At 51.0% G+C, this 24,620-nt stretch overlaps 1 protein-coding gene across 3 annotated transcripts in view; it reads left to right on the top strand.

Annotated features, from left to right (window-relative positions):
* The window catches only part of SCARA5 (scavenger receptor class A member 5), a 117,756-nt gene that overhangs the window by 1,274 nt on the left and 91,862 nt on the right, over positions 1-24,620 (top strand). For 2 of the 3 annotated variants that reach the window (XM_067745253.1, XM_067745255.1), the window contains exons 2-3: positions 2,929-3,049; positions 23,346-23,474. In XM_067745253.1, coding sequence (XP_067601354.1) covers positions 2,935-3,049; positions 23,346-23,474 — 244 coding nt within the window. In that variant the 5' untranslated portion in view covers positions 2,929-2,934. Of the gene's footprint in view, positions 1-2,875; positions 3,050-23,345; positions 23,475-24,620 lie in introns of all 3 variants that reach the window. The other variant, XM_067745254.1, reaches the window with a different exon arrangement.

Raw genomic sequence — 24,620 nt, 5'->3', positions numbered from 1 at the left:
GCCTGAGGCTGAACGAGCTCAGCTGATTGGGCCAAGTTCCCCAGGGATAAGAAATGGAGCTGGGATGGGACCCCGTGTCCTCTGAGCCCACACTCCCCACAGGTCCCTTTGGTGTCCCCACCCTGCCCGTGTTTCTGTGGCTCTGGTCCCCTCCCTTCTGGCTCTCCTGGCTCCAGGTCACCTAACCTGGCCCTCTTCACTGCATCACTTTGGGCCCGAAAGGCGGCCACCAAAAGGGACTGACACACGCTTCCTGGACAGAGCAACTTCGCGCTAAGCCAGTGCCCTGGGTGGGAAGCCTCACCCTCTCTGACACCCATCGGTTCTTCCCCTCTGGGCCTCGGTTGGCTTACCTTTAGAATGGGAATATGATAGACCGATGCCACCTGCCTCCCTCACGGGGCTCCTGGGAAGCAGAGAGGTCCCAAAGGCAAAGGGTCTGCACTGCGGGGGCCGCACGCACACGGGGGCCGCACGCACACGGGTGCGGGGCTGGGAGGTATTGCTGTGTCGTCACCCCACTTGGCAATTAGTTGCACAGGCTTGGCCCAAAGGCTATAAGACCAATGCCGGGAAGGTCCAAATTCCTGCCCCCCATTCCCCAAGAAAGAAAAGCAGCCCCAGATAAAACCTGGGGCAGACAGAACATTCTTAGGTTTCATTCCCAAGGAGCAAACATTAGCAGCGCCGGCTGAACACTGCCAATCTCATGGCACGGCATCTGGCCTCCAGCTCAGCCCCTTTCCCAGCAGGCTCCCCAGGGCTCCACCAGCTCAGGGGTCCGGAGGGGCAGGGGAGGGGCCGCCCTACAGACACACTCCAGATAATGTGCTGCGCATTCCAGCTCTGATCCAGGAGCTGATGGGCAGACAGGGAAGCTGGGCCAAGCCCGGCTCCACACCTCCACCCCTGGTTCTCGAAGACCCCACGGGCTCTGGACGGCAGCTGCGGTTGCCTTTGGCAGAGAGAGCGTTCTCTCTCTCAGAGGAGACACCGGCCTCCTGCTTTGCAGCTCCCCAGGACTGAGGCCAGAGGGCGGGGTGCCGCACGAGCGCTTGGGAAACGAGGGAGGGTCCCCTGTAGCTTAGCAGCAGTGGAGCTGCCCAGGGCCACACCTAGAGGCCCTCCCTGGGTGGAGGACTTAGACGGAGGGCCAGCATCAGGGGACTTGCAAACTGGACACAACTGCAGCCCGGAGAAGCGGGGCTGGGAGCCGTCTCTCCAAGAACCCCGGAGGGCAGGGAAGAGAGATGCCGGCAGGGCTGCAGGCTCCCCTCCACCCTTCCCTCCCACTGGCTGGAGGAAAGGCCCACAGGGCCTGGGAACACCCTGAGTGTGTGTGCCTGTGTGTGTGTGTGTGTGTGCATACATGACCGTGTGTGCGGGGCAGATGGCATCTCATTACTTGAAGAGCAGAAGCCCCAGCCATCCCTCCTGGGCCAGCAGAAGGACAGGTGGATGGCAACTGGTCAGCTCTGGCCTCCTGTCAACCCTGAGGTCAGAGGTCTCTGGGGAGAAAAGTCAGGTTGTGAAAATAGGGGATTTGTGTTTGCTGTGCCCGGCAAGGGGGTCTGGCCATCGTCCCTGTTTATTGGAACAGGGTGGGTGCCTCTTTTCCCTTCAGTCAGTGGCCACTGTCCCCCCATTGCCACCTGCCAGGCCCTGTCCCCTTCTCACAGTGGTAGACGCCTGGCTAGGCTCTCTGGGCCTCAGGGTTGAGTTAGCTTCACGCTGGGCCTGGGACCCACCCATCCTCCCCGGGGGGCTTTTATCTTCCAAAGAATTCACTTTTTAAAAGCGAATTTTGGGGTTCGATATCCAGATAGCCAAAGAGCATCAGAACCGAAAGTCAACATAAATCAGTGGCTGGAACTGAGCAGAAAGTGGAGAGTCATTTGCAAAATCACCGAGCGTATGTGTGGGGAAAGGATATCGAGTATTTTAGGTAAATAAATACTTCGTGATCTGGCTCCGCACATGATTTCTTCTTCTTGCACAAAGAATGCAAACGTAGCATAGAAAACCCAGAAAATCCAGCGAACGAAAAGAAGCACAAATCCCCACAATCCCACCCAGAGTCCCGTAATACACGTCTCACCCAGGGAAACCCAGAACATCCCTGAATAGCATCTTTCCCGTCACGTACTTGGGACATGTGCAGATATTACAAAACGGGACCACGTTGTGCACGCTTGTGTAAACGGGGCTGGTTCATTTCAAATAGCATACACAGCATTTCCCCATGTTGATGGGACATTCTAGAAATTCCATGGGGTCCTCCCCAAGCCCCAGCGATCCAGTCTCAGGAGGCCATCGGACACCAGGGCCCTCCCCAGTCTAAGGCTGCCCAGACCTCAGTGTCTGGGGGACCTCACTGAGGCCACCTGCCCCTTGGGCTCCCATGGGGGTGAATCCCTTCTATGGTCCCCTGAACCCAGCCCTTCTGACCATGCCACCTTGGCCAGGTTTGGGAGCAGTTCTGGTCTTAGCTCTGTTGACTGGTGGTCTCTGTACCCCCACTTTATGTCTAGTTTCGCTCCATTTCCAACACAGAGCAGAAGCCCAAGTCTCCCTGATGTGCCCGGGACTCCAGAATCTTGGAAACTCCTCTGCTTGGGTCAAGAGGGTTGGCTTCTCCCAGCCCCACCCAGCATGGCCCTTGGTGTCCCCCAGCGCAGGGCTCCAGCCCCACCAAGACCTATGAAAGGGAGGGGACGGATCCCATGGTCAGAAAGGTCCAAAGGGCCTTCCCCAAGCCAAGGAAGTTGAGGAGGGGGAATTTGGGTCCTAAGGATCCGGTGACTGATGCCTGCTGATGAGGGAGTTTCCCAGTGTTCAGGCTAAGGTCACCACCCATTTGTGTCTGCACCTACAGCTTATGTCCTTTCTCTCCCCCCTGCGTCCTCCCTTCCTCTCCTGCTGCTGCAGGACGCGATGGAGAACAAAGCCATGTACCTGCACGCCACCGTGAGCGACCGTGACTCTGGCTCCATCTTTGAGGAGCCCTTTGATGGCAGGAGCCTGTCCAAGCTGAACCTGTGTGAGGACGGTGAGTGCCTCTGGCTCGGTCTTAGGCGCGAGATCAGCCTTGCCCCCAACACCGGATCCTGGCATTGCCCCAGGGTGCTGGTTACCCCCCCCACACTCACACACACAATACTGCATAGGTTGAAATGCGTGCTCGGAAGGGTCTTTTCTGTGTGTTTTCTCACTCATGCATCTCAACACACCCGTGTGACCAGCAAGATGAGACGCATTTTACAGAGGAGCTAGTGGAAACTGAGAAAAGCATTAAGCATCACACAGCTCGTCGGTCATAGAGGGGCCCCAGCACTGAGTCTCCTGACCCCTAGAGCAATCCTTTTGACTCTCTGCCATCCTCTCCTCTGGGTGAGGCTGGGGTCACACAAAAGGCAACTGAACCAAGAAGCCCAGACCCTCTCGGGTGCGCTTCCTAAAGTGTTTGCAAGGAGGGAACACACCTCTCCTGATGCTCATCCTCTCCTGGGACTGAGGCCTCAGGTCATGGCACAGGAAGGGGCCCCATCCTAGTGACCCAGACCGCACTGCATCTTTGGGGGCTGGTTATTTGCTAAAACCCTGGAGATTCAACAGATGCAGTTTCCTCTAGAGGAGCTCAGAGCACCTTGCTCACAGCCAACTCCTGTGCAGCCAGCCCAGAGCTCGATACTTAGTAGGTGCTTAATAAATGCTTATTGCCTGAATGAATACACTCCTCTTTGCAGTGAGTATAGGAGATGAGAGCTTCAACCCCACGTCAAAGATGAGTAGAAGGAAACTCACAGGAGAGTTTTGTAGAAACTGATGGTCAACGAGATGGAAACAGGCTGTCTTAGGGTTCTCCAGAGAAACAGAAGCACGAGGATGTCTACACACAAAAAGAGACTGATTATGGGGAATTGACTCACATGGTTATGGAGGCTGAGAAGTCCCACGATCTGCTGTCTGTAGCGTGGAGGCCCAGGGAAGCTGGTGGTATAGTTCAGTCCGAGTCAGAAGGCCTGAGAACCAGAGAAGCCAATGGTGTAGATCACAGTCTGAGGGCCAGAGAGGATGAGATGATACGTCCCAGCTCCAGCAGTCAGGCAGGAAGCAAAAAGTGAATTTCCCCACCTTTTGTGCTACTCAGGCCCTCAACTGATTAGATGAGACCCACCCACATGGGGGAGGACAATCTGCTCTACCGATTCCACCAATTTAAAAGCTAATCTCATTTAGAACACCCTCATGGACACCCAGAAATGATGTTTAATCTGGTTACCCTATGGCCAACCGAGCTGACATATAAAATTAACCATCCCAGATGCCTTTATTCAACCTTTTTCTCAAGCACCATGTTTCATTGTGTTCCTGTGTTCCACTCTGCCAACTGCCTTTGTCTTGAAATTACTCAAAATTAGAAAGGACTCCCCCTCACTCAACCCCATCTTTCCTCCCATGAGGTGCTGAGTGTAGGAAGGGAAGTTGGGTGGCTCAGAAAGGCAGGGATTAGGGATTGTCTCAGGAGGGAGAGGAGACAGGAGATCTGGGCCCTTCACCTGCCCTAGTAAACTACCCCCCATCAGAGCCCTTCCTCTGAATTCCAGTCCACAACCACATTTTGAGGACCCACAATGTGTCAAGCTATGGGTTAGGTGCCAGAGATGCTCCAGAGAGAAATGAAACCATCCTTGTCCTCCAAGAGCTTCTGATCCCAGTGGGAGGGACTGGCATGGGGACAATTACCCACCATGTAAAGCAGGTAAAAACATGTGTGATTATTAAAGTCAAGCAGGGCGAGGCCTTTCTGGTAAAGGCCTTAAAGACTGAATACAGTTTTGTAAGAGAAGAGGTAGCTGGGGAAAGGTATTACCAGCTGAGTTGCACCAGACAGGCCAGTGTTTCTGTTAAGTTAATGACACCTGGGAAGAGAGGAAGGCCCCCAGGGAGCTACCAATGCTCAGCTTTTCCCCATCAGTACATCAGCAAAGCCAAGCTGGCCTTCACATCCTTCATCCACCCTCTCCCCAGTGGCCCATCAGTAAAGAGGCCTGATTTGGGAAGAAAGAACTGGGGTACAGCTCAGAGAGGTAATTGCAGGACCACCCGGGCCATCCTAGGGTGCCAGTGGGGAAGGGCATGGCAGGGGGACCCCAGGGGTTGGGAGAGGCCTGGGGAGTGTCATTGGGCCATGGTTCCCCCTTCTCTTGACCTCATCTTACCTCCCCTTTTCTGAACCTGCGATTTTAAAAAAGGCCATTTGGACCAGAAGGACTGAAAAATAACAGTAACCCCAGCCATGGGGAGATCTGGTCAGAGGACAGTTTTAGAACCAGGCCAGCAAGTGTCCCAGGGGTCACCTGAGCCGCAGCGCCCCGTGAAGTGTGGACAGCAGAGGTCGGAAGATGGAGGCTGGATGCTGACTCTTCCCTCCCCTGTCCCCACCCCGCCCCGGGGCATGTGACCTGATGGGCACATCCCCTCTCTGGGCCTCAGTGTCTCCATCTCAGTGCTCCACAGGGGCAGAGGGGGTGTCTCTGAGCTCCCATCCAGTCCTAAAACCCTGTGCACAGAAACAGACTTGGATGTTGTATTTGCGGTGTGGTCCTTTTAAAACCTGAGTTGGAGCAAAGCCCAGCAAAGGCTCCCACGTTGAAGGGAATAAAAACCCAGGCACTGACTGTGGCCAAGGAGCCTCTGACCCTCACAGTGGACCTGCTGGCACGCTCTACCCGACGTACGCTGCCCCCAGACCCTCCAGGCGTCCCCCTCACCTCCTTCTGGTCTTTGCTCAAATCTCACCTCTGTGTCAGGGCTTCCCGTCCTCCCCTGCACACCCATTTCCCTGCTTCTCTTTTTCCTTTTTCACCGAGTCCTAGTCTCCTCAACATACTATATCATTTTCTTATTTAACATGTTTACCGTTTACTCTCTGTTCCTCATGGGAAGAGCATAGGCTGGACCAGGGCAGGCATCTCTGTTTTGTTCATCAGTGTCTCCCAGCCTGGGGCACAGCAGGTGCTCCCAAGTATCAATATTTGTTGAATGACTGAATGAACAAACTAATGGCTGAGCAAACACAGGGGTCCTTGAAATCTAAAGGTGGCGGAACAAATAAATTCTAAACCTGATTTCCACATCGTCTGGGTCTCCTCCACACTTCATTCCTGGACGCCAGACATGGGGCCGGGGGTGCAGGGGCGGCCGTGAAGACCCCGGAGAGACTGGAGTGTTGAGATGAAATCACCACCTAAAGGCTCCTCGGTTTCTAGTTTGATTTTTTTCCCCTTCCCTCTCATTTCTAAGAGGAAAATGGTGAGCTCCGACTTGGGGAAATTCAAGCCAGATTTGACGTGTTTCCCCGGCACTTTGCTGCTTTGATTCTCATCTCTACAGAGTAACAGGAGAGGGAGGAAGGGGTGGGGCTGGTAGGGGCGGAGGGAGGTTGATGGGAAAGCAGAGGTGGACAGAGGTGGGGACCCTGCCAGCCCCATCCCCCACACTCCGGGCCTTGAGTAAATGAAAGCAGTGTCGTCTGCTAGGCCTTGTAGGGGCTCCAAGTCCCTCCCAGGACTTTCCCCTTGAAAACAGGGAGATGGGGGGCGAGGGGGTGCCTCCTCTTGGCCCTGGGGATCTTGGGATCAGGCGGGAGCAAAGTTGCAAAACTTCAGTCTAGATATTGAGGTATGACTCAGGCGTCAACGCAGGTGGGACTTTAAAGACAGGGTGTAAACGCGGCGTTATTTACACGTTCCTGCCCCCTCCCCTCCTCTGCTCTGTCGTCTTCTCTTCCCCTCCTACCTGCCGCCATCCCTTCCCTTCTGTTCACGCACCAGGTGAGAAGGAAGCTGAGGGGCTATTAGGCACCCGCCATGACAGGCCACGTTGCCCCTCTCCCGCATGGTGCCACGCACATCCTTCCAGGCTCTCTCCGTCGCACCCCTGCTCCATGGTGACACCTTCGGGACCTCTCCATCCTCTGCACCCCTTGGCCGGGCCACCTCTCAGGACCCCGCCGCCTCCTTCCTGTGTCTGAGCCCCGCTGTGGATGGGAAGACGCCCAGGCAGGGCCCTCCTCACCTGCCGGTCTCCAGCGGGGCAGAGCATGGGCTCCACCTGTGTGGCTGGGATTTGTGGGTGGGCTCGTGACAGAACGCAACCTCCAAGGTCTTCCAGCCAAGCCCCCGCTGACCTCAGGGCCCACCAACACCTCCCTTGGAGCAGAAACCCAAACAGGGGCTGTCTGGGCCTGCGACCCCACCTCACCCCGCCTCCTCTGTGCCTCCCTCCCTCTGCCCCTCCCCTCCCCTTCCCCCGCCCCTCCCCTCCCCTCCCCCGCCCCTCCCCTCCCCCTCCCCTCCCCTCCCCCTCCCCTCCCCCTCCCCCGCCCCCCTCCCCCTCCCCCTCCCTGGTCCTGCCTTTCTCTTCCCCAGACAGCTGAAGCCTCTCCAATCTGGCGCCCAAAGGCAGAGGGCTGGGCGTGGGTGGTGTTCAGCCGGGCCTGGCTCCTCCACGGCCCTCTCCAAGGGCCAGGGAGAGGTGTTAGTGTCAGAAAAATATTGCAGTCACTCTCTCCCCGTGGCCTCGGGCCCTCCACCGTGCTCCCAGCATCATCCGTCGGCCGCGAATGGGAGGCTCGCAGAGGTAATGAGTTACACATGCGCCTGGCCGCGCCCAACGCCTGCAAGCCAGGCCGCTTGCTGCGTTTAGGGCCTGAGCTCCCCATTCCTGCGTCCCTGCCCCATAAAATTAAATTATTCTCCTAAGGGAGTCCCCGCATCTCCTTTCTCATCCATCACCTCTCCCTGGTTCATCTGGCGTAGCTGAGGGCTGCCGGGCAGCTGCCCAAGGGTGGGAGTGGAGTTCCTGGGAGGGTCTGGCTGGGGCCTCACAGAGGGTCAGGGCCTCTACAGGTTGGAGAATCCGGCACTGGAGCAGGAGAATAGCAGAGATGTTAACTCATGCGGTGCCGTGGTGCACTCAGCTCCCCCAGCTCACGGGGGGCTGGGGGCCAGGAAGGATCCTGGATCTCTTGGGCCCCAGGAACTGTCCCTCCACAAGAGGGGGGACAGCCCAGGGAGGTGCCAAGATGTTGAACTTTGGCAGGTCTGGGCTAGGCGCGGGGTGTCTTCTGTTGCCCCTGCATTCCCACCCGCTGCCACTCGCCACTCTCTGCCTTGTGGGGAGCCGCCCTGGCAGGACGGGGAGGATGGAAGATGGGAGCTTGCCTGTTTATCCTCAGCTCCTGCCCTATGGGGTCACCTTGGGCCACTGTGTCCTTCCACCCGAGGTCACAGCCCCTTGTAAGCCACCCTCTCCACTCGGGCTTTCTCCTTCTAGGCTCCAGTAACTGCTCCCCTCCTGGGCTTTGTAACCGAGGTGGTTATAGTTCAAGGACACCACTCTGTTCCTTGTGGGCATCTTACACCCTGACCACACCTTTGCATATGTTCCCTTTATTAAATTCTATGACATTTCCTAATTTAAGTGGGCCATCTGTTTCACTGGGGCCCTGACCCTCTCATCCTCAGTGTTCCCATCTGCAAAATGGGAATAATGTTATTCAACTCACAGGACCCGTGGGGGAAATCACGTGATATAACCCGAGTAGAGCACCTTGGACACAGTGCACCCTTGATACACACTTATTTCACCTCCCTGCCCTTTGGGGAGTCCTCTGCACATGTTGGGGAAATGGAGAAGGACAGGGGGAGACAGAGAGGTCAGGGACAGCTACTGCCACCCAGGGTCTCTCAGGAAGCACCCACGCCACTTCTCAGAGACCCCTGGCCTGGACAGTGTTTTTTTCTAAATTTATTATTTAATTAATTAATTTTTGGCTGCATTAGGTCTTCATTGCTGCGTGCCGGCTTCCTCTAGTTGCAGTGAGCAGGGGCTACTCTTCATTGTGGTGTGTGGGCTTCTTATTGCAGTGGCTTCTCTTGTTGCGGAGCACCGGCTCCAGGCGCACAGGCTTCAGTAGTTGTGGCACACGGGCTTCAGTAGTTGTGCACACGGGCTTCAGTAGTTGTGGCTCGCGGGCTCTAGAGCACAGGCTCAGTACTTGTGGCGCCCGGGCTTAGTTGCTCCACAGCATGTGGGATCTTCCCAAACCAAGGCTCGAGGGGTTCGTGTCCCCTGCATTGGCAGGCAGATTCCTAACCACTGTGCCACCAGGGAAGCCCCTGGACAGTGTTTTAAGTCTGGTTCCTCCTTCTGCTAAAGAAGGCAGAGTTTGGGTTAGTGGGCTTCCTCGTGAAGACTAGATACTAGAGGAAACCAAGCAAGTTCTTTTAGTCCTAATCCCCAAAGAGTACAGTAGGATCTGTAAGAAATATTCTGGGTCCCGAGGGCACCTGGCTCTGTGGCAGGTGTGAGTCTGTCCACCCCCGTACCCCCATCAGAGACAGTAGGTCCCTGAGGTTGGCTACCAGAAGAGTCGAGGGGTGCATTTCATTGTTCCTGGTGGAGGATGGCATTCGGTGCAGACTACACATGGCCTCACTCGCCCTGGGCACCTGAGTCCACACAAGGAACTGGGACCTCCTTCATCCAAAGAGGACAGGGTTTTATGGTGCTGCTGGTGAGTGCAGAAATAAAAGGTCTTGGTTCCTGCCCTCAAGGGGCTTAAAGTCCCCAGAAGACACAGACCTCTCATTATAATGTGATTCATTTTCAAATGGAAGTGCAGTTTAGAGGGGAGAGTTTCGGCAGTCTGCCTTGGGAAGGAAGGAAGTTCTGCAAAGTCAGGAGCATGGAGGCGTGTCCTTCCCTTCCCAGCCATGCTCCACTCTATGGATGCAGTGCAGTGGCAGAGTTAGGTTTAACCAGGGTCAGAGTGCTGCCCAGTGAGTGAGAGAGGAAGTCAGAGAGGGACGAGAGAGGGGAGGCTGTGGGAGACAGTGGATAACGTAAATCATGGAATGCAAGTCGGACAAGAAGGGAAGGCTGGATGGGAGACAGGAAGGGTGGTGGAAAGACGGTGGGGTCCGTGGTTAGTAGGTCCTGGTGAGGTCAGGGAATGCCGAGTTGGCGTTCTGGACGGAGGGCACCAGGAAAACCTGAGAGGTAGCTCTCACCTGGGACGCGTGAAATTGGGATTAAGAAAGGGCCTTGATGATTGATAGAGCCAATCAAAATGTCATGTGAGCCACATGTGCAATTTTCAACTTTCTGGTAGCCACACAAAAAGGTAGAGACACAGATGAACCGAATTTAAATACAGGAATGTATTTGCTTCAATCCAGTATATCCAAAACAGTATCAATTCGCTATGTAATCACTGTAAAAGCGATGGAGATATTTATACATGTTTACTCGGGCTGAGCCTTCGAAACCCGGTGTGTATTTTGCATCCCGAGCCCATCTCATTTTTGCCCACATTTCGAGTGCATGAGGGAGAACGTGCCATTAGGAGAGGGAAGGTAAGGACCAGTCAGAACTGGAGATTGAGAGAGAGCGACAGTGAGCGCAGAGATGGGGAGGGTAGCACGTGTCCCTTAGCGCGAGGAGAAGCATACAGTCGTGTGATGTGAGAGCGGGGATTTTTTTTTTTTTTTGCGGTACGCAGGCCTCTCACTGCTGCAGCCTCTCCCGTTGCGGAGCACAGGCTCCGGACGCGCAGGCTCAGCGGCCATGGGTCACGGGCCCAGCCGCTCCGCGGCATGTGGGATCTTCCCGGACCGGGGCACGAACCCGTGTCCCCTGCATCGGCAGGCGGACTCTCAACCACTGCGCCACCAGGGGAGCCCGAGAGCTGGGAGTTTTATGGAGAAGAGAGAGAAGGTTCTGGAAGTAACGAGGAGCAAATAAAACCACCTACTGCACCCTTAGGTCAGTTGCATGAATGTGGGAGAGAGGAATCCATACTTGAGAAGAAAAGGGAAGCAGGGTTCAGTTAGAAGAAGAAAGAACAGGAAATGTTCGAGCAGAGGTTGAGGAAATCAGGGTTTTTTGGTTGGCTGGCTGGGACATCTTGGGCCACAGTGAGAAGGTTTCAGCAGATGGGGAGGGAGATGTCAAAGGAGAAGAAACAAGGCTGTCTGGGGGTTATGGTGGTTGATGGGGAGCCCTGGGGCTTCTGTGGGGCTGATAGAAGTCAGGATCGAGGACTCAGTGAGGTTGGGGTGCTGGTCTCAGGGCAGAGCTGCTGGCAAGACTGAGTGTTGATGATAGGGGTCTTGCCAGGAGCACACAGCCCTAGGGCACCAGTGCCCCCTTCCCAACCGTGGTGTGTGGGCCAGGGGAGGGGGGCCTTGTCCTGGAGCGCCAGGAGCTCTGGAGATCATTTGGGCTCTTGTGGAGACAGGGAGATCGGGGGAGGCCAAGGGAGGTGGTGGGAAGGGGGCAGGGGTCCTGTAGCGGTGATGATACGATGTGATACATACAAGCGATCGTGATACAATAGTTCCCCTTGAGGGGGCAGCACGCTGTGCTCAGGGCTGCAATACGTTGTCTCCAAAGCACAGGGAGCTCAGCTTGGTGCTCTGTGATGACCTAGATGGGTGGGATGGAGGGGGGCAGGGATGGGAGGGAGGTCCAGGAGGGAGGGGATATATGTATACATATAGCTGATTCACTTCGTGGTACAGCAGAAACTAACACAACATTGTAAAGCAACTATACTCCGAGAAAAAAATAATTAAGGTAAATTAAAAAAACACCTCAGGGGTTTCCCTGGTGGCGCAGTGGTTGAGAGTCCGCCTGCCGATGCAGGGGACACAGTTTCGTGCCCCGGTCAGGGAAGATCCCACGTGCCGCGGAGCGGCTGGGCCCGTGAGCCATGGCCGCTGAGCCTGCGCATCCGGAGCCTGTGCTCCACAACGGGAGAGGCCACAACGGTGAGAGGCCCGCCTACAGCAAAACAAAACAAAACAAAACAAAAAAAGCCCACCTCAGGACATATTATTATTCCCAGTTTGTCGATGAGAAGGTAACATCTTAGGTGACGCAAATTGCCCAAGGTCACCCATGTAGTCAGAGGCAGAGCCTGGATTCAAATCCACATCTGCCTGGTCCTCAAACCCCGCCCCTCAGCGTAGCTCACCCTGTTCACTGCGGTTCCAGGACTCAGAGACCCTGGACTTTCAAGAAGTAGGCTGCTGGTGGTGAGGGGCTGAGCGTGGATTCTTGGAGTTTCAGGTTTCAGAGGTGGAGACATCCTGGGGAATGACAAAGCTAGGACGGGGCCGTGGGAATAAATGGCTCTGTTGCAGGAGAGAGATGGAATGAATTATTCTAAGAGGAAATATAAACCCAAATAGGTTTGGACAGGAGCACAAGGACAGGGTCTTAAATGGCTTCAGAGGGAAGCCTGGGACACTATCCTCTACAGACATTAGGTCAGAGAAATGCCCCTCTCTCCCCAGCATCCTCCCCCTTCCCCCCACCATCTCCTGTGGCTTCTGGGCTGGAGTCTAAACTGCATATGCAGAGTTCAGCAGTAGGTTTCGGAAGATATAAACACGGCCATGAAGAGGGAGCCCAGCAGGGTAGGGCTGGCCAGGACCCTGCCCTGCAGACGCAGATGCTGGTTAACCTAAGACCCAGCCACAGAGCCGATGGGGGCCCGTGATGGTTCCAGCCTTCCGCACAGTGTCCTGAAGCCCACCTGTTCCCTGGTACCTTCCTATTTCCTGCTATCTGGCTTGAGATTGAGTTCAAGTCAAGACAACCCAAGATGTTCATAGCGGGCAGAAGAAGCCACGTGTTTAGGAAGTCCTGTTAAGAGAGGGGGCTGCAGGGAGGGGCTGGCTGCTGGCCTCCTCTCCTGACACTCCGTGTGGGTGAGTTTCTCCAATTGATGGAGGAGGGACTGGGAAGATAGAACGTACCAGAGACCCGAAGGCGGCAGATGGCAGCAGTCAGGTTGGGAGGGGCAGATTGAAAAGGATTAAGAGGACAGGGGAGACTGGGACAAGTGTCCTGTCTGAAGCTCGCAGGAACCGTTTGATTTACGGCGCTCGGCTCTCCCTGCGTGTTGATTCATAGAGCACTACTCACTCTTAACAGTGTCTCTGTTTGAAAATGATCTCATCGTTTGTGCACGGGTAACAGTGAGCTTGATCTTGTCCCTTTGCCCGGCAAGTTCTGTCTGGGCATCTTGGTTCTCTGGTCCCATTCTGACCTCAGCATATCATGTAGGAATTCCTTTCTTCCCTCTGGAGCTATGATGATCTCCCAAACCTGACCTAAGGGCATCTATTAAAATGTAAATATGGCATCTTAAGTATTCTAAGCATTTCCAGTGTGTCCAGGGGGAGCTGCCTTTCACATGTAGGTTTATGGGGATTGGGGGCGGGGGTGGTCCCTGGATGCTGACAGACTGAAGGTGAAAAGGGCACTGTCTTGCCAGCAGGTGGAAGTAAGAAAAGCCTGCCTACCTGGGGACGCCCAGGGCAGCCCCAGGACCCTCAGCTTGTTGGGTGTGTCCTTTCCCTGCCCTCTGAGGAAGGCCCTCCTGGTAAAGTGTTCTGTTTGTGACCAGGAACATAAAAAAGTTTGTTCCGGCTACTCTATTTCTAGGTAAGTTTTCAAAGCCCCGAAGTTCTTTGTATCTAATTTAGGTCCTAGGTTCTAGGAGATCATGAACCTCTCTTGGAGGGGCAAAACTCTATCACCAAAGGAAACAGCACAACTCCTGGATACAAAGGTGAACTGAGTGGTGGGGAGGAGGATGTTTCCTATCCCGAGGCTCCAAGATGTCAAAGCATCAAATACAGAAACTAGAATACATGGTTATTACAAAAGCTTAAACAATGGCTTGGAAGGCCCAGGAAATTTGTGTTCAGTTTATTAGTCTCGCTTATCTACAAACAGCCTACGGATGTTAATTGAGTATCTGCTATATGCCAGGACCTGTGGGATCCAGAGATGAATCACAGACCCTGTTCTCTGGGAGCTGACCCTCGACAAATGTGTATTTTTATTCATTGACTGATGGGTGCAATTCCGTTCTCATTATTAACGATCCCATTATTGGCCATGATTTCCCAATGAAGCTCTATACCTGACAACTGTTGGTTCTAGGCCTTAGCAGGTGACAGAGGTTCAGAGGGTCTGAGGGCCATCATCTTTGCTCAGATCTGCTGAACTCCCACCTGTGGCCCAGCCTGCACTGCTTCCTGTGCAGAGGCCAGAGCTGGGGGCTTCTGAGCCTGGAGGCTTCAGGGACAGTCCCAGCTCCCTCCCGTACAGATGGCATGGGCTGAGACTTCAGCCTTCCTGTGTTCAAAACCAAACAGCCAGGTGGCCCTTCCAACTCAATTGGTGGTGGGATCTGGGGGAGTGAGACGGGGGTGGGGCGGAGGGTATTAAACCTATCCATTCCTGCCCCGAGGATAAACCAATTCATCAAACCAAGGTGGACCAGGGCATGGGTGGGAGGTTGCTCTAGCAGCCTGGAAAGAGTAATGATTTAAACATGGAAATAGCTGAGCCCTGGCCTCCGCATTGCTAATACATTATCAGATGATTTATTTCCTCTGACAAGGCGCCAGGAGAGGAACTGGGAATCTTTCTGAAAGGGATCCAGAGCCACTCTATGGGAGGAAGGTCTTTGGCCCCTATTTAGGCCAAATCCTGAGCCCACTGTTGTTTTGAGTCTCCCTGCATTGAGACAGCATTTCTTCCAATCCATGCACTGCCCACGTTGGGTAAGAGTATGGGCATCTTCCCCCAGCCCCAGAACCTGCTTCTTCTTCCTGGGACTCCCTGGCCTCTCCCCTCCTCCTGGGTTGCAGGGAGCAGCCAGCTCACCTTGACTGCCCTCTATCCCCTCCCACCTGGCTTTCTCTCTTCATCCCTCAGCCCCAGCTGCAAAATTATATGCACACAAGCCAGGGTCCCTTCCCACTGCTGGTAAATAAGCACACAAGCCCCTGATTGTTCTCAAGAATTTTTATGCAGAGTAACTTGAGAAATAGATGGGGACGGAAAAAATAACAAGTATTGCAGGGAAGTTACAAAATATCTCTAGAAGTACTTGGAGACACTGTCCTAGGTCATCATAACATCTAAATGGAATTAGCTCCACCATCCCTCCCTCTCCTTTCCTTAGAAATGGGATCCCATCGGATCATGCAGAGGACTGTAGTCCCCTTTGTCTGGCGCCCTCACTGGGCTGTCTGCCTTGAAGACCCAGGTGTGTGGTCCAACAGGGCAGAGGTGATCGGTGCTCACCCCACCCCGGCTGGTGGTTTGGTGACCTCCTAGACTCAGGTCAGATGAAACTGCTCTGTAATGTCCCTGCCTCACACCCTCCTCTTCCCTTTATTGAGAAAAAGTAAACAGAGGTCTCCGTGAAAGCCAGAAAGTGGCGCAGCTACAAAGACAGAGGTTATTTGGGGCTGCCTATTACAATGAAAAATGTGAGTGATGAGTAACCAGAGTGAGGATGAGGAAGTCAACCTCGGGAGGGTTTAACAAGATCCCTGGATGGGATGAGCGCCAAGGTCCCTCCCAGCCATAACACCTTATCTCCACCTGCTGTGTACGAGCTATGGGACCAAAGAGGACGACAACAAGGACAAAAAAAATGGCTGAGTGTTTGTTGTTGGTAAAACTCAGTTAGGTGACAATTGAATGATTTCATCCTGTTTTATTTTTATTTGTTTTTAATGTTGTTTAGACCCAGGTTCTTTGGAAAGAAGTAAATACCCACTTATATCAGATGCGATTTGTGAGTATTTTTTCAAATGGAAGGAAAATAAATTCAAACAGATGACTCCCCAAATGCCTTAAAATTATGGTTAAGAGATTGAAAGCTCAGTTTTGCAAAGAAAGGCTACACTGATGCAAGGGCTAACTCAGAATGCTTTCTCATGTCTCCCAGCCAATATGGGCCAGAGGCAGACTTTGAATCTCTCTGCACAGAGCCCCCAAACCATGCTTGTCCCCCTGTGAGTGTCAGGGACCCTCACCTGCCTGATATAGTACAGGGAAACAAAGACCCAGAGGTTCTGATGCTCCCACTAACATTGGGGGACCATCTCACGACTCATCCTCAGCTCAGCTGTCTGGAACCAAGTGGTTTTCAGATAAACTTTCCTTTTCTGTTCGTTAATCCTTGCTCCCAAGCCCTTCGCCACCCTCAGGAAGCAGTATTTTAGCAAAAGCTCTTTAGGGGGCACTCTTGTTCCCATGATTAAAAGGAACCCGTCACAATTTTAACCTCTGGGAATAATACAATAGTTTGAGGCACCTCCTTTTGTGTGTGTCTTATTAAAGAGAAATCAAAGTTCAAAAAAAATTAAACGAAGCTCTGATAATAGAAGGACTTTAATTGATTTTCCAAAAATGTGTCTTCACATTGTTTTGATATGACAAATGCCTTACTCCAGAACTGGGTACCTCCATGTCATAGATGCATGATTTCATCATTGAATCAGAACAAGAACGTCCAAGGTTGTGGCTTAGGCCTCTGGATGTCATCCACAGCACCACACGTGATGATGCTGCTCAGCTAGGATTAAGTTCAGTTCCAATGAATTGCTCGCACAGTTCACCTATGTGGGCTCTAAGTGTCTATTCCAAGTCATGGGTGAATAAGGAAAGCCAAGATTTTGTTTATTTTTTCAGACCAAAATTTTGCTCAAAAATTTGTTTTTCAGCCAACAAAAATGTGTCAACATTTGCATACAACAGCTGTAAGAACCAGTCTTTGCACCAAAAATAAATGACTTACACATGTCTTTTGTTCTTTTTATAAATTTATTTAATTTTTGGCTGCGTTGGGTTCTTGTTGCTGTGCGCGGGCTCTCTCTAGTTGTGGCGAGCGGGGGCTGCTCTTGGTTAAGGTGCGTGGCTTCTCACTGAGGTGGTTTCTCTTGTTGCGGAGCATGGGCTCTAGGTGCGCGGGCTTCAGTAGTTGTGGCATGTGGACTCAGTAGTTGTGGCGCCTGGGCTTAGTTGCTCCGCGGCATGTGGGATCTTCCCGGACCAGGGCTCGAACCCATGTCCCCTGCATTGGCAGGCGGATTCTTAACCCCTTCGCCACCAGGGAAGCCCCACATATCTTTGTTCTTGCAAAGAACCTTGTTGCGGTTCTGCTGTGTGCTGGTTGATGGGTAGGGAAATGGGTGAGTCTCAGAGGACCTTTAGACAGCAGGGCAGGGAGAGATGGAAATCGACAATTGTGAATAATGAGGTTAGTATCAGAGATGAGGGCAAGGTTCTGACGTGGTTATTTCAATGGCACTTAATCCTTAACATTTTACCTTCTAGATTATTCTTAATCTTGACCATCTAAAAAGTTTGGTTTTGCTTCTCTATAAGTGAATTCTTCTATGGAGGGCCTCAACTTTTTCTCCACAACTTGCACTGAACTGTGATTTAATTACTTTTACTAAAGTCAGTGATTCTCAGAATGTGACTATATACGACAGTGGTATTCAAGGTGACATATGGGTGTGAATTTGTTATTTTAATAGTTAGATATTTATTTTAAAGGAATAAGTACCATTTATTTATTCCATTAATAATAATGGAATAGGAAGATACTAATTTTCCACTTATGAGGATGATATAAAATTTCCTTCTTACATAAATTTAAGTTAAAAAAAAAGTGGAGTGAGAAAGAAAATAATAGCCCAGGGGTACTCAGCTACAGGAAAGTTGTGCAGCTACATGTAGATGGGTGTTTAGCGGTGGGGAAACCACCCATCGGGCTGCTTCTAGCCATTCATCACCAAGCACGGTTCCACACAACATCTCCCAGCCTGGCCTTCGGAACCCAGTCTGCAAGTCACTTTGTACGTACTTTTTAGTTCCTATTTGCCCTTTTAGAGTCACTGTCTTCTCCAACTTCTTGAGCCTCCTTCTCTTGGCTTCCTGATCGTCTGAGATGTCACCCGCCTTTCTGGGGGCCACTGCAAGATGAAAACCTTTCTCTTGATTCTCCCAGATCTTGGAAGAGTTTTTGTTTTGTTTTCTTGGTGCCATTCTCTCCCTCGATCTGGTTCTGTGTGTGAGCATGTCTGCAAGCAACGACTATGTTTAATAACTAACAGCTTGGTCTGGTACTTTCCTCAGAACAGTTCTCACACGGAAGAAGAAAGTTTTCTTCTTCAAGTCAGTTTTCAAATTTCTGATAGCTATAAATCAGACGATAAAGCTGGAGAGAAAGATAACGGATTTCAGCCCATCTACAAAAGCCTGTCCTTCAAAGCCCTGCTGAGTTGCTGCCTCTTCAAGGCAGACCCTGAGATGACCTGCAACACAGAAGGACTCACTGCCTCTGCAGTGCCATGCTTTGCTTGTGCCATATCGCCCCTCTACACCTGCTTCATTCACACTTGTGTGATAGTTATCAGTTTATATGTCTTCTTCCCCTCGGGTGTGAGCATCTGAAAGGCAGTGATTGTATCTTCATCTCTCATTCAACAGATATTTTCTGTGTGTCTGCTGTGTGCCAGGCACTGGTTTAGGAACTGGAAAGTTGGACGTGAATGACACTGACAAAATCTCTCCCTCACACAGCTTGTTATATTTGTATTTCCCAATGTCTACCATAGTGTATTAGTTATCTACTGCTGCGTAACAAATGACCCCAAACCTTAGCAGCTTAAAACAACAAAATTTGTTATCTCACTCCGTTTCTGAGGAAGCCATGTGTGTGCAAGGAAATCCAAGATTTTGTTTATTTTTTCAGATCCAAAATTCTGCTCAGAAAATATGTGTATCCACATAGTCCAATCTGGCAGAAATCTGGGAGCAGCTGAGATGGGTTGTTCTGGCTCAGGGTCTCTCATGAGACTGCTGTCAAGATCTCAGCCAGGGTGTAGTCATCTGAAGGCTTGATTTGGCTGGAGGACCTGCTTCCAGACTCACTCACGTGGCTGTTGGCTGAAGGCCTCTGTTCCTTACCGTGTAGATTCTCCATAGTGTATTCATGACATAGTGGCTAGCTTCCCCCCATATGAATATTTCAAGAAAGAGAAAGAGTAAGCAAGGAGGAAGCTGCAGTGTCTTTTGTCTCATCTCAGAAGTGACCCACCATCACTTCTGCCATATTCTACTGGTCACACAAGCCAATCCTGGTACAGTGCAGAAGGAGACTATACAAGGGGATGGGATCATCTGGGGCCACCTTGAAGGCTGGCTACCACAGTAGGGCTACCACAGTAGGACAGTGGATGTTCAATAAAAGTCTGTTAGAGTTTTTACCCCAACAATCCATAAGTCAAAACCTTTACTGAGACTTCCCTGGTTGTCCAGTGGTTAAGAATCTGCCCTCCACTGCAGGGGACGTGGGTTCGATCCCTGGTTGGGGAACTAAGATCCCACATGCCTCGGGGCAACGGAGCCTACGCTCTCTAGAGCCCGCGCCACAACTAGAGAGGAGCCTGAGTGCTGCAACAAAGATCCCTCAACTAAGACACAATGCAGCCAAATAAATATATATTTTTTAAAAAACCTTTACTTTTTAAAAATAGACTAACTTTTAGAGCAGTTTTAGGTTTACAACAAAATTAAGTGGAAATTACAGAGAGTTTCCATGTACCACCTGCCCCACATGTGCACAGCTTCCCTTATAATCAACATCCCCCACCAGGGAGGTGCATTTGTTACAACTGATGAAGCTACACTGACATGTCATTATCGTGCAAAGTCCATAGTTTACATTAGGGTTCACTCTTGGTGTTGAGCATTGTATGGGCTTAGACGAATGTATAATGACATGTATCCATCATTACAGTATCACACAGAGGAGTTTTACCTCCCTGAAAGTCCTCCGTACTCCACCTGTTCATCCCTCCCCACTCCCAACCCCTGGCAACCACTGATCTTATTACCGTCCCCATAGTTTTGCCTTTTCCAGAATGTCATAAATCTGGAATCATACAGTAAGTAGCTTTTTCAGATTGGTGTCTTTTACTTACTAATCGGCACTTAAGCTTCCTCCATGTCTTTTCATGGCTCATTTCTTTTACTTTTTTAAAAAAACAAATGAGCATACTGTTTTTACTGATTGCATTGTTTTGGAGTGTTTTCAATCTTCCACCAAGCTTAAATAATTTGAATGGTCTACTCAGCTAACATGCTGCTGCTATGTTATATTAAAAAGTCAATAAATGTGTTTTGGGCAGATTTAGTAACTTGTCTTTCCCCTAAATTGTCTTCTTTCCCTTACAATCATATTCTCTAGCCATCTTGCCAGAAACATTCAATGAAGTTGTGGAACGGAAGATCACTGAATGTTTCTGCAAAATCTCTATTTGAAACCCTTTTTACGTTCTGTCTAGAATGGATTTTGTGTAATGCGCAAGGTAATTGAGTCTTGCTAAGGGGACTGAGCTCTCTCAGAGGAAGGTCTATGTTGTGTGTGTAAGTTGATGAAGGGACATGTCACCAGGGGTGCTTGCTATTAGACAGAAGCCTCAGGTAGAGGAGAAGGGAACTACTCCGTTTTGATGGGGAAAAAATAGAACTATATCATTGCAGTTCGCCCCACTCTTACAATGAGCTGGCAATACACGTGCCAGCAACGGGGCAAAATGCACGTTAGCAGTCTTCTTGGCTGTGTGATTTTCCTCCCCCATTCTGCCGAATATTGAAAGTTAGTGCAGACTTGACAATAAAGGGATGATGTTCTAATTAGTGGGAGTAAAGGAAAAGTAGCCCTTGCTCTTGTGACTGATTGGTTTAGGAAAATGTTTTCATTCCTAGAGGATGGAAGGGGTCCTGATTGCTTTGTTTTCCTCCCCAAGGTGAAAAATTTCAAACTGAATGACAATTAGCACTAATCTAGCACTTTATAAATCGTTAAGTAGCCTTACTAGTCAACCCGTGAATGTGTGTTGCTTGCACTTAATCCGTTCCTGTATTAATGTTCAGCTTACTAAACAGACTGCCTCGAGCTCAGGCAAAGTGTTAATATAATGTCTTGTGTCTCAATAAAAAAGTTATGTGCAAAAAATTATATCAACATCTTTTTGAGAGAACGATTTCTTTTTGTAATGAACAAGAAATAGAACATTTCAGTGAAACTGGAACAGTTAACAGCATACGGTTAAACTTAATTAAACCTTCAAGGGAAATAAGAAGAGGATCAAACAAAGGCAACAAATGAAGAAGCCCAAGGTGGATTGGGGATAAACACAAGGACAATAGCATTTCAACCTGGGTGTCTTCTGACCCCTCCCAGTAGCTAGACTGCCATTATTCTCATCATTATGTCAAGAAAAGCAGGGATGAGGAGAGCTGGAACAACCATCGCAATAAAGATACTAATATTTGTATAATACACTATGCTATGCCTACCGCTTTGACTCTCAAGGGAAAAAAACTGTTCTCTAAGAGTTGCAATCCGCCAGCCAGCGGCTCTCACGAGAAAAAAAAAAAGACAAAATGCTACAAGAAGCTTGCGTATTTAGGAGCAAAACAGGTTATAGATCCTACTGTGTGGAAAGAGATAGAAAATTCTGAAAAAGAAGATTTAGGGTGAGTTAGAAAGATGTGCAGGTCTTTGTGGAAAATCAGGTTAAGTCTAGAAAAATTGCTAACATTTAAGTGTTGATGAGAACGGTAACTGAATTTGTATTTCTCGACAACTTGTTCCAAATCGTACCCGATGTTTTACGGAAATATTATGTAATAGTCCTACTTAGCTGTTTTAACAACAGCATTTTCAATAAAATGGAGTAAATGCGTGGGAAAATGTTCCTCACTGAACAATACCTCTGGAGAGCCAGGGCACCAGCGTGGTCACCGCCATTTCCCTTGTGGTCACCAAACCTCCTGAAGGCCGTGCAGGTGGCCGTGTTACCTGAGAGGTGATAAGGAGCCTCCGAAGCACCTCAAAGGTTTTCTGACTCTCAATTATTTCATCATCTGCTGTCAGCCTTTTCCGGTTCCCACCCATGCCTCTATGCGCGATGTTCTCCAGTTGGCAATAGTCTCCCTTGCAGGGGGTGGAGAATGTGCATAATAGGGACATGTGTACTTTGAAAAAAAAAATGCCCTCCATAGATTCTTTTTAAAAAAATTAATCAATTAATTAATTTTTTGGCTGTGTTGGGTCTTCATTGCTGTGCGTGGGCTTTCTCTAGTTGCGGCGAGCGGAGGCTACTCTTCGTTGCGGCGCGCGGGCTTCTCATTGCGGTGGCTTCTCTTGCTGTGGAGCACGGGCTCTAGGCTCATGCGGGCTCAGTAGTTGTGGCTCACGGGCTTCGTTGTTCCGTGGCATGGGGGATCTTCCCGGACCAGGGCTTGAACCCGTCTCCCCTGCATTGGCAGGCGGATTCTTAACCACTGTGCCACCAGAGAAGTCCCCCCTCCATAGATTCTTACCTGCCGTGCTGGGGGTCAGGGTGGGACGGCATCCCTTCCTCTCCATTGTCAGCTGACAGAGCAGGCGGACGTTGGTAAGCTTGCTGGCCTCTGCACCAGCCATCTGAAGGCTGCCTCGAAGGAGAAGTCCAGTGGAAAGAGGACAGAGAGTCAGGGCACCTGGGTCCTCACCCAGGGTTTGTCACTAACATTTGCTGTCCTTCATCTGTAAACAGAAGGGGTTGTACTAGACAATCCATAAGTTCCATTAGAACTCTGATATTTTGCTGTTCCATTTTGGCCAGAACCTGGTGAGCCTTGTGTAGTTTCACGGGATGAAGTTAGGTACTATGTTTTCCTGTAAATCTTAACCCGAGATTGTAAACTGGTGGTTGGATCCGGCACGTAAATGTGTTTTGTTTTGTTTACGCTCCCTAGTGGTTTTTTTGTTTTTTGTGTTTTTTTTCTCTAATTAGTTGTCAACACTTAAAAAAAGGGAGATTTCTCCAAATCACTTCTGACTTGTCTTGAAGCCAGAAGTGGTTTGGAGAAGTGATTTTTGGATCTGCCAACGCCCGGCCCTTCTTCCTGCATGGCAACCTCTTCCAGACTGGGCATGCACTGTTGGGTTCCCCAGGCCCACCTGGCCCACATCCCTTCCAGGCCACTGTTAGAAGCTGGAGTTTGCAACCTCTTTCTAAAATTCTCTCCATCTTCTCCTGATCACATGGGACAATAACACTTTATAAAGGACACATATTCCAGCCTATTTGAGCTTTCTCTGTGGCTTGGACTGGCTCTAGGAGGTGGGTTTGCGTGGCCTCGTGAGCTGTGGGCATGCCTGTCTGGCTAGTTCGTGAGCACAGAGGATGGGAGGAGAGATAGAAGCAGAAAAGCTTCTCACGATTCAGAAAAGCTTCCCACCATTCCAGCTGCATTACAGATGTGCAGAAGTTGTGTGAGAGGTTCCATGTGGACATCTGCATGCATCAGGGAGAGATGAGACCAAAAGAGAAAAAGGGCTTTGGGGATTTTCAAACGTCTTTTTCCCTCTTCTTCTTACCCTTATTGTGTAGGTCCGTGCCACAAAGGACGGGCGGGTGGCTGCTGCACCCAGCTGGGCTCCCTGTCGGCCCTGAAGCATGCAGTCCTTGGGCTCTACCTGCTGGTCTTCCTGATTCTCGTGGGCATCTTCATCTTAGCAGGTAAGAGCATCGTTTCCCATCCTGGCCTTTAAGGAGGTGAACGAGAAGTGAGAGCAGATGGGAAAACTGGGGAGCTGGAGCTCTTCTTCCCCACAGTCAGGAACTCAAACACTGCTTTTCTCACCATGGAAACCACAAAGGAGGAAGCTGGCTGGTCTTTCCAACCAGGCATGAGTCTGAGTATCATTGCCTGCTCTGTGTGGGGTGAGGAGCTGGCAGGGGCTATATGAGCACGGGAAATCTCTTGAGTAGAGACCTAGCTGCTCCAGGTGGCTTCTGCCTTGTCCTGCCTCATAGTGTGATGCTGTGCGTTACACTGGGCCTCCCTAGAGCTCTACACTATGGTTCATACTGAGCAGGCTGGGCCCCCTGTCCTGGGATGTGATGAAAAGAGTTATGAGACACTTTGTTGCTGAGGCTAATCAGGGTCATGGTAAACCTGCTGCCCCTTTGTGATTACTGGGGGTGGGATGAGTTTGCCCCAGGTCAGCCGGGCTCTTCTCCCCAGTTTCTGTCTGTAGAACAGGCTAGTGACAGGCTGGACTTTGGACCATGTCCTCTAGGCCAGAAGCAGAGCTCATGGACCCAGGAAGGGATCAGATGGAAGATCCCATGCTTTGATCAGCCCAGCTCACACACAGGTCAGACCACCGTGATGGAGATGGTGGAGCAGATAGGGACAGAGACTGTGGTGGTCTCTCCTGACTCCCACCCAGAGGGAGAGAGGCTCAATTCCCACCTACCTTGATGGAGGTATATAAGGCTTGACAAAGTGAGGCCAAGGGATGCTAGGATTGGAGACACTGCCAAATAAGACCCAGGGGCTCCCCTCCTGGAGCTTCCAGTCTAGGGGAGGAGGTGGGAACACAGAGGTAGAGCCCTGTCTCAAGGCAGAATGCGACAGGGACTATGATGGGGCCTTTGATGTTGACACACAAGTGCTGTGGTGACCCAGAGGAGATGTACACAGAGCAAGTGTGGGTGTTGCATGGAGGGGCCGGGGTGGGTACGGGGAATGTAGTCAGAGAAAGGCTGCTGGCCAGACAGAGCTGACTTGGAGTGCAGAGGGTGGGGTCCTTGACTTAACTCTTAATTCCTGCCCTTAACTCTAGTAATATGGAGGCTAAGCCCTTGCGAATGACCCCT

Source organism: Pseudorca crassidens, chromosome 7 (genome assembly GCF_039906515.1).
Source record: "Pseudorca crassidens isolate mPseCra1 chromosome 7, mPseCra1.hap1, whole genome shotgun sequence".
NCBI classification, from domain to species: Eukaryota; Metazoa; Chordata; class Mammalia; order Artiodactyla; family Delphinidae; genus Pseudorca; species Pseudorca crassidens.
This window is presented reverse-complemented; position numbering and strand designations above follow the sequence as displayed.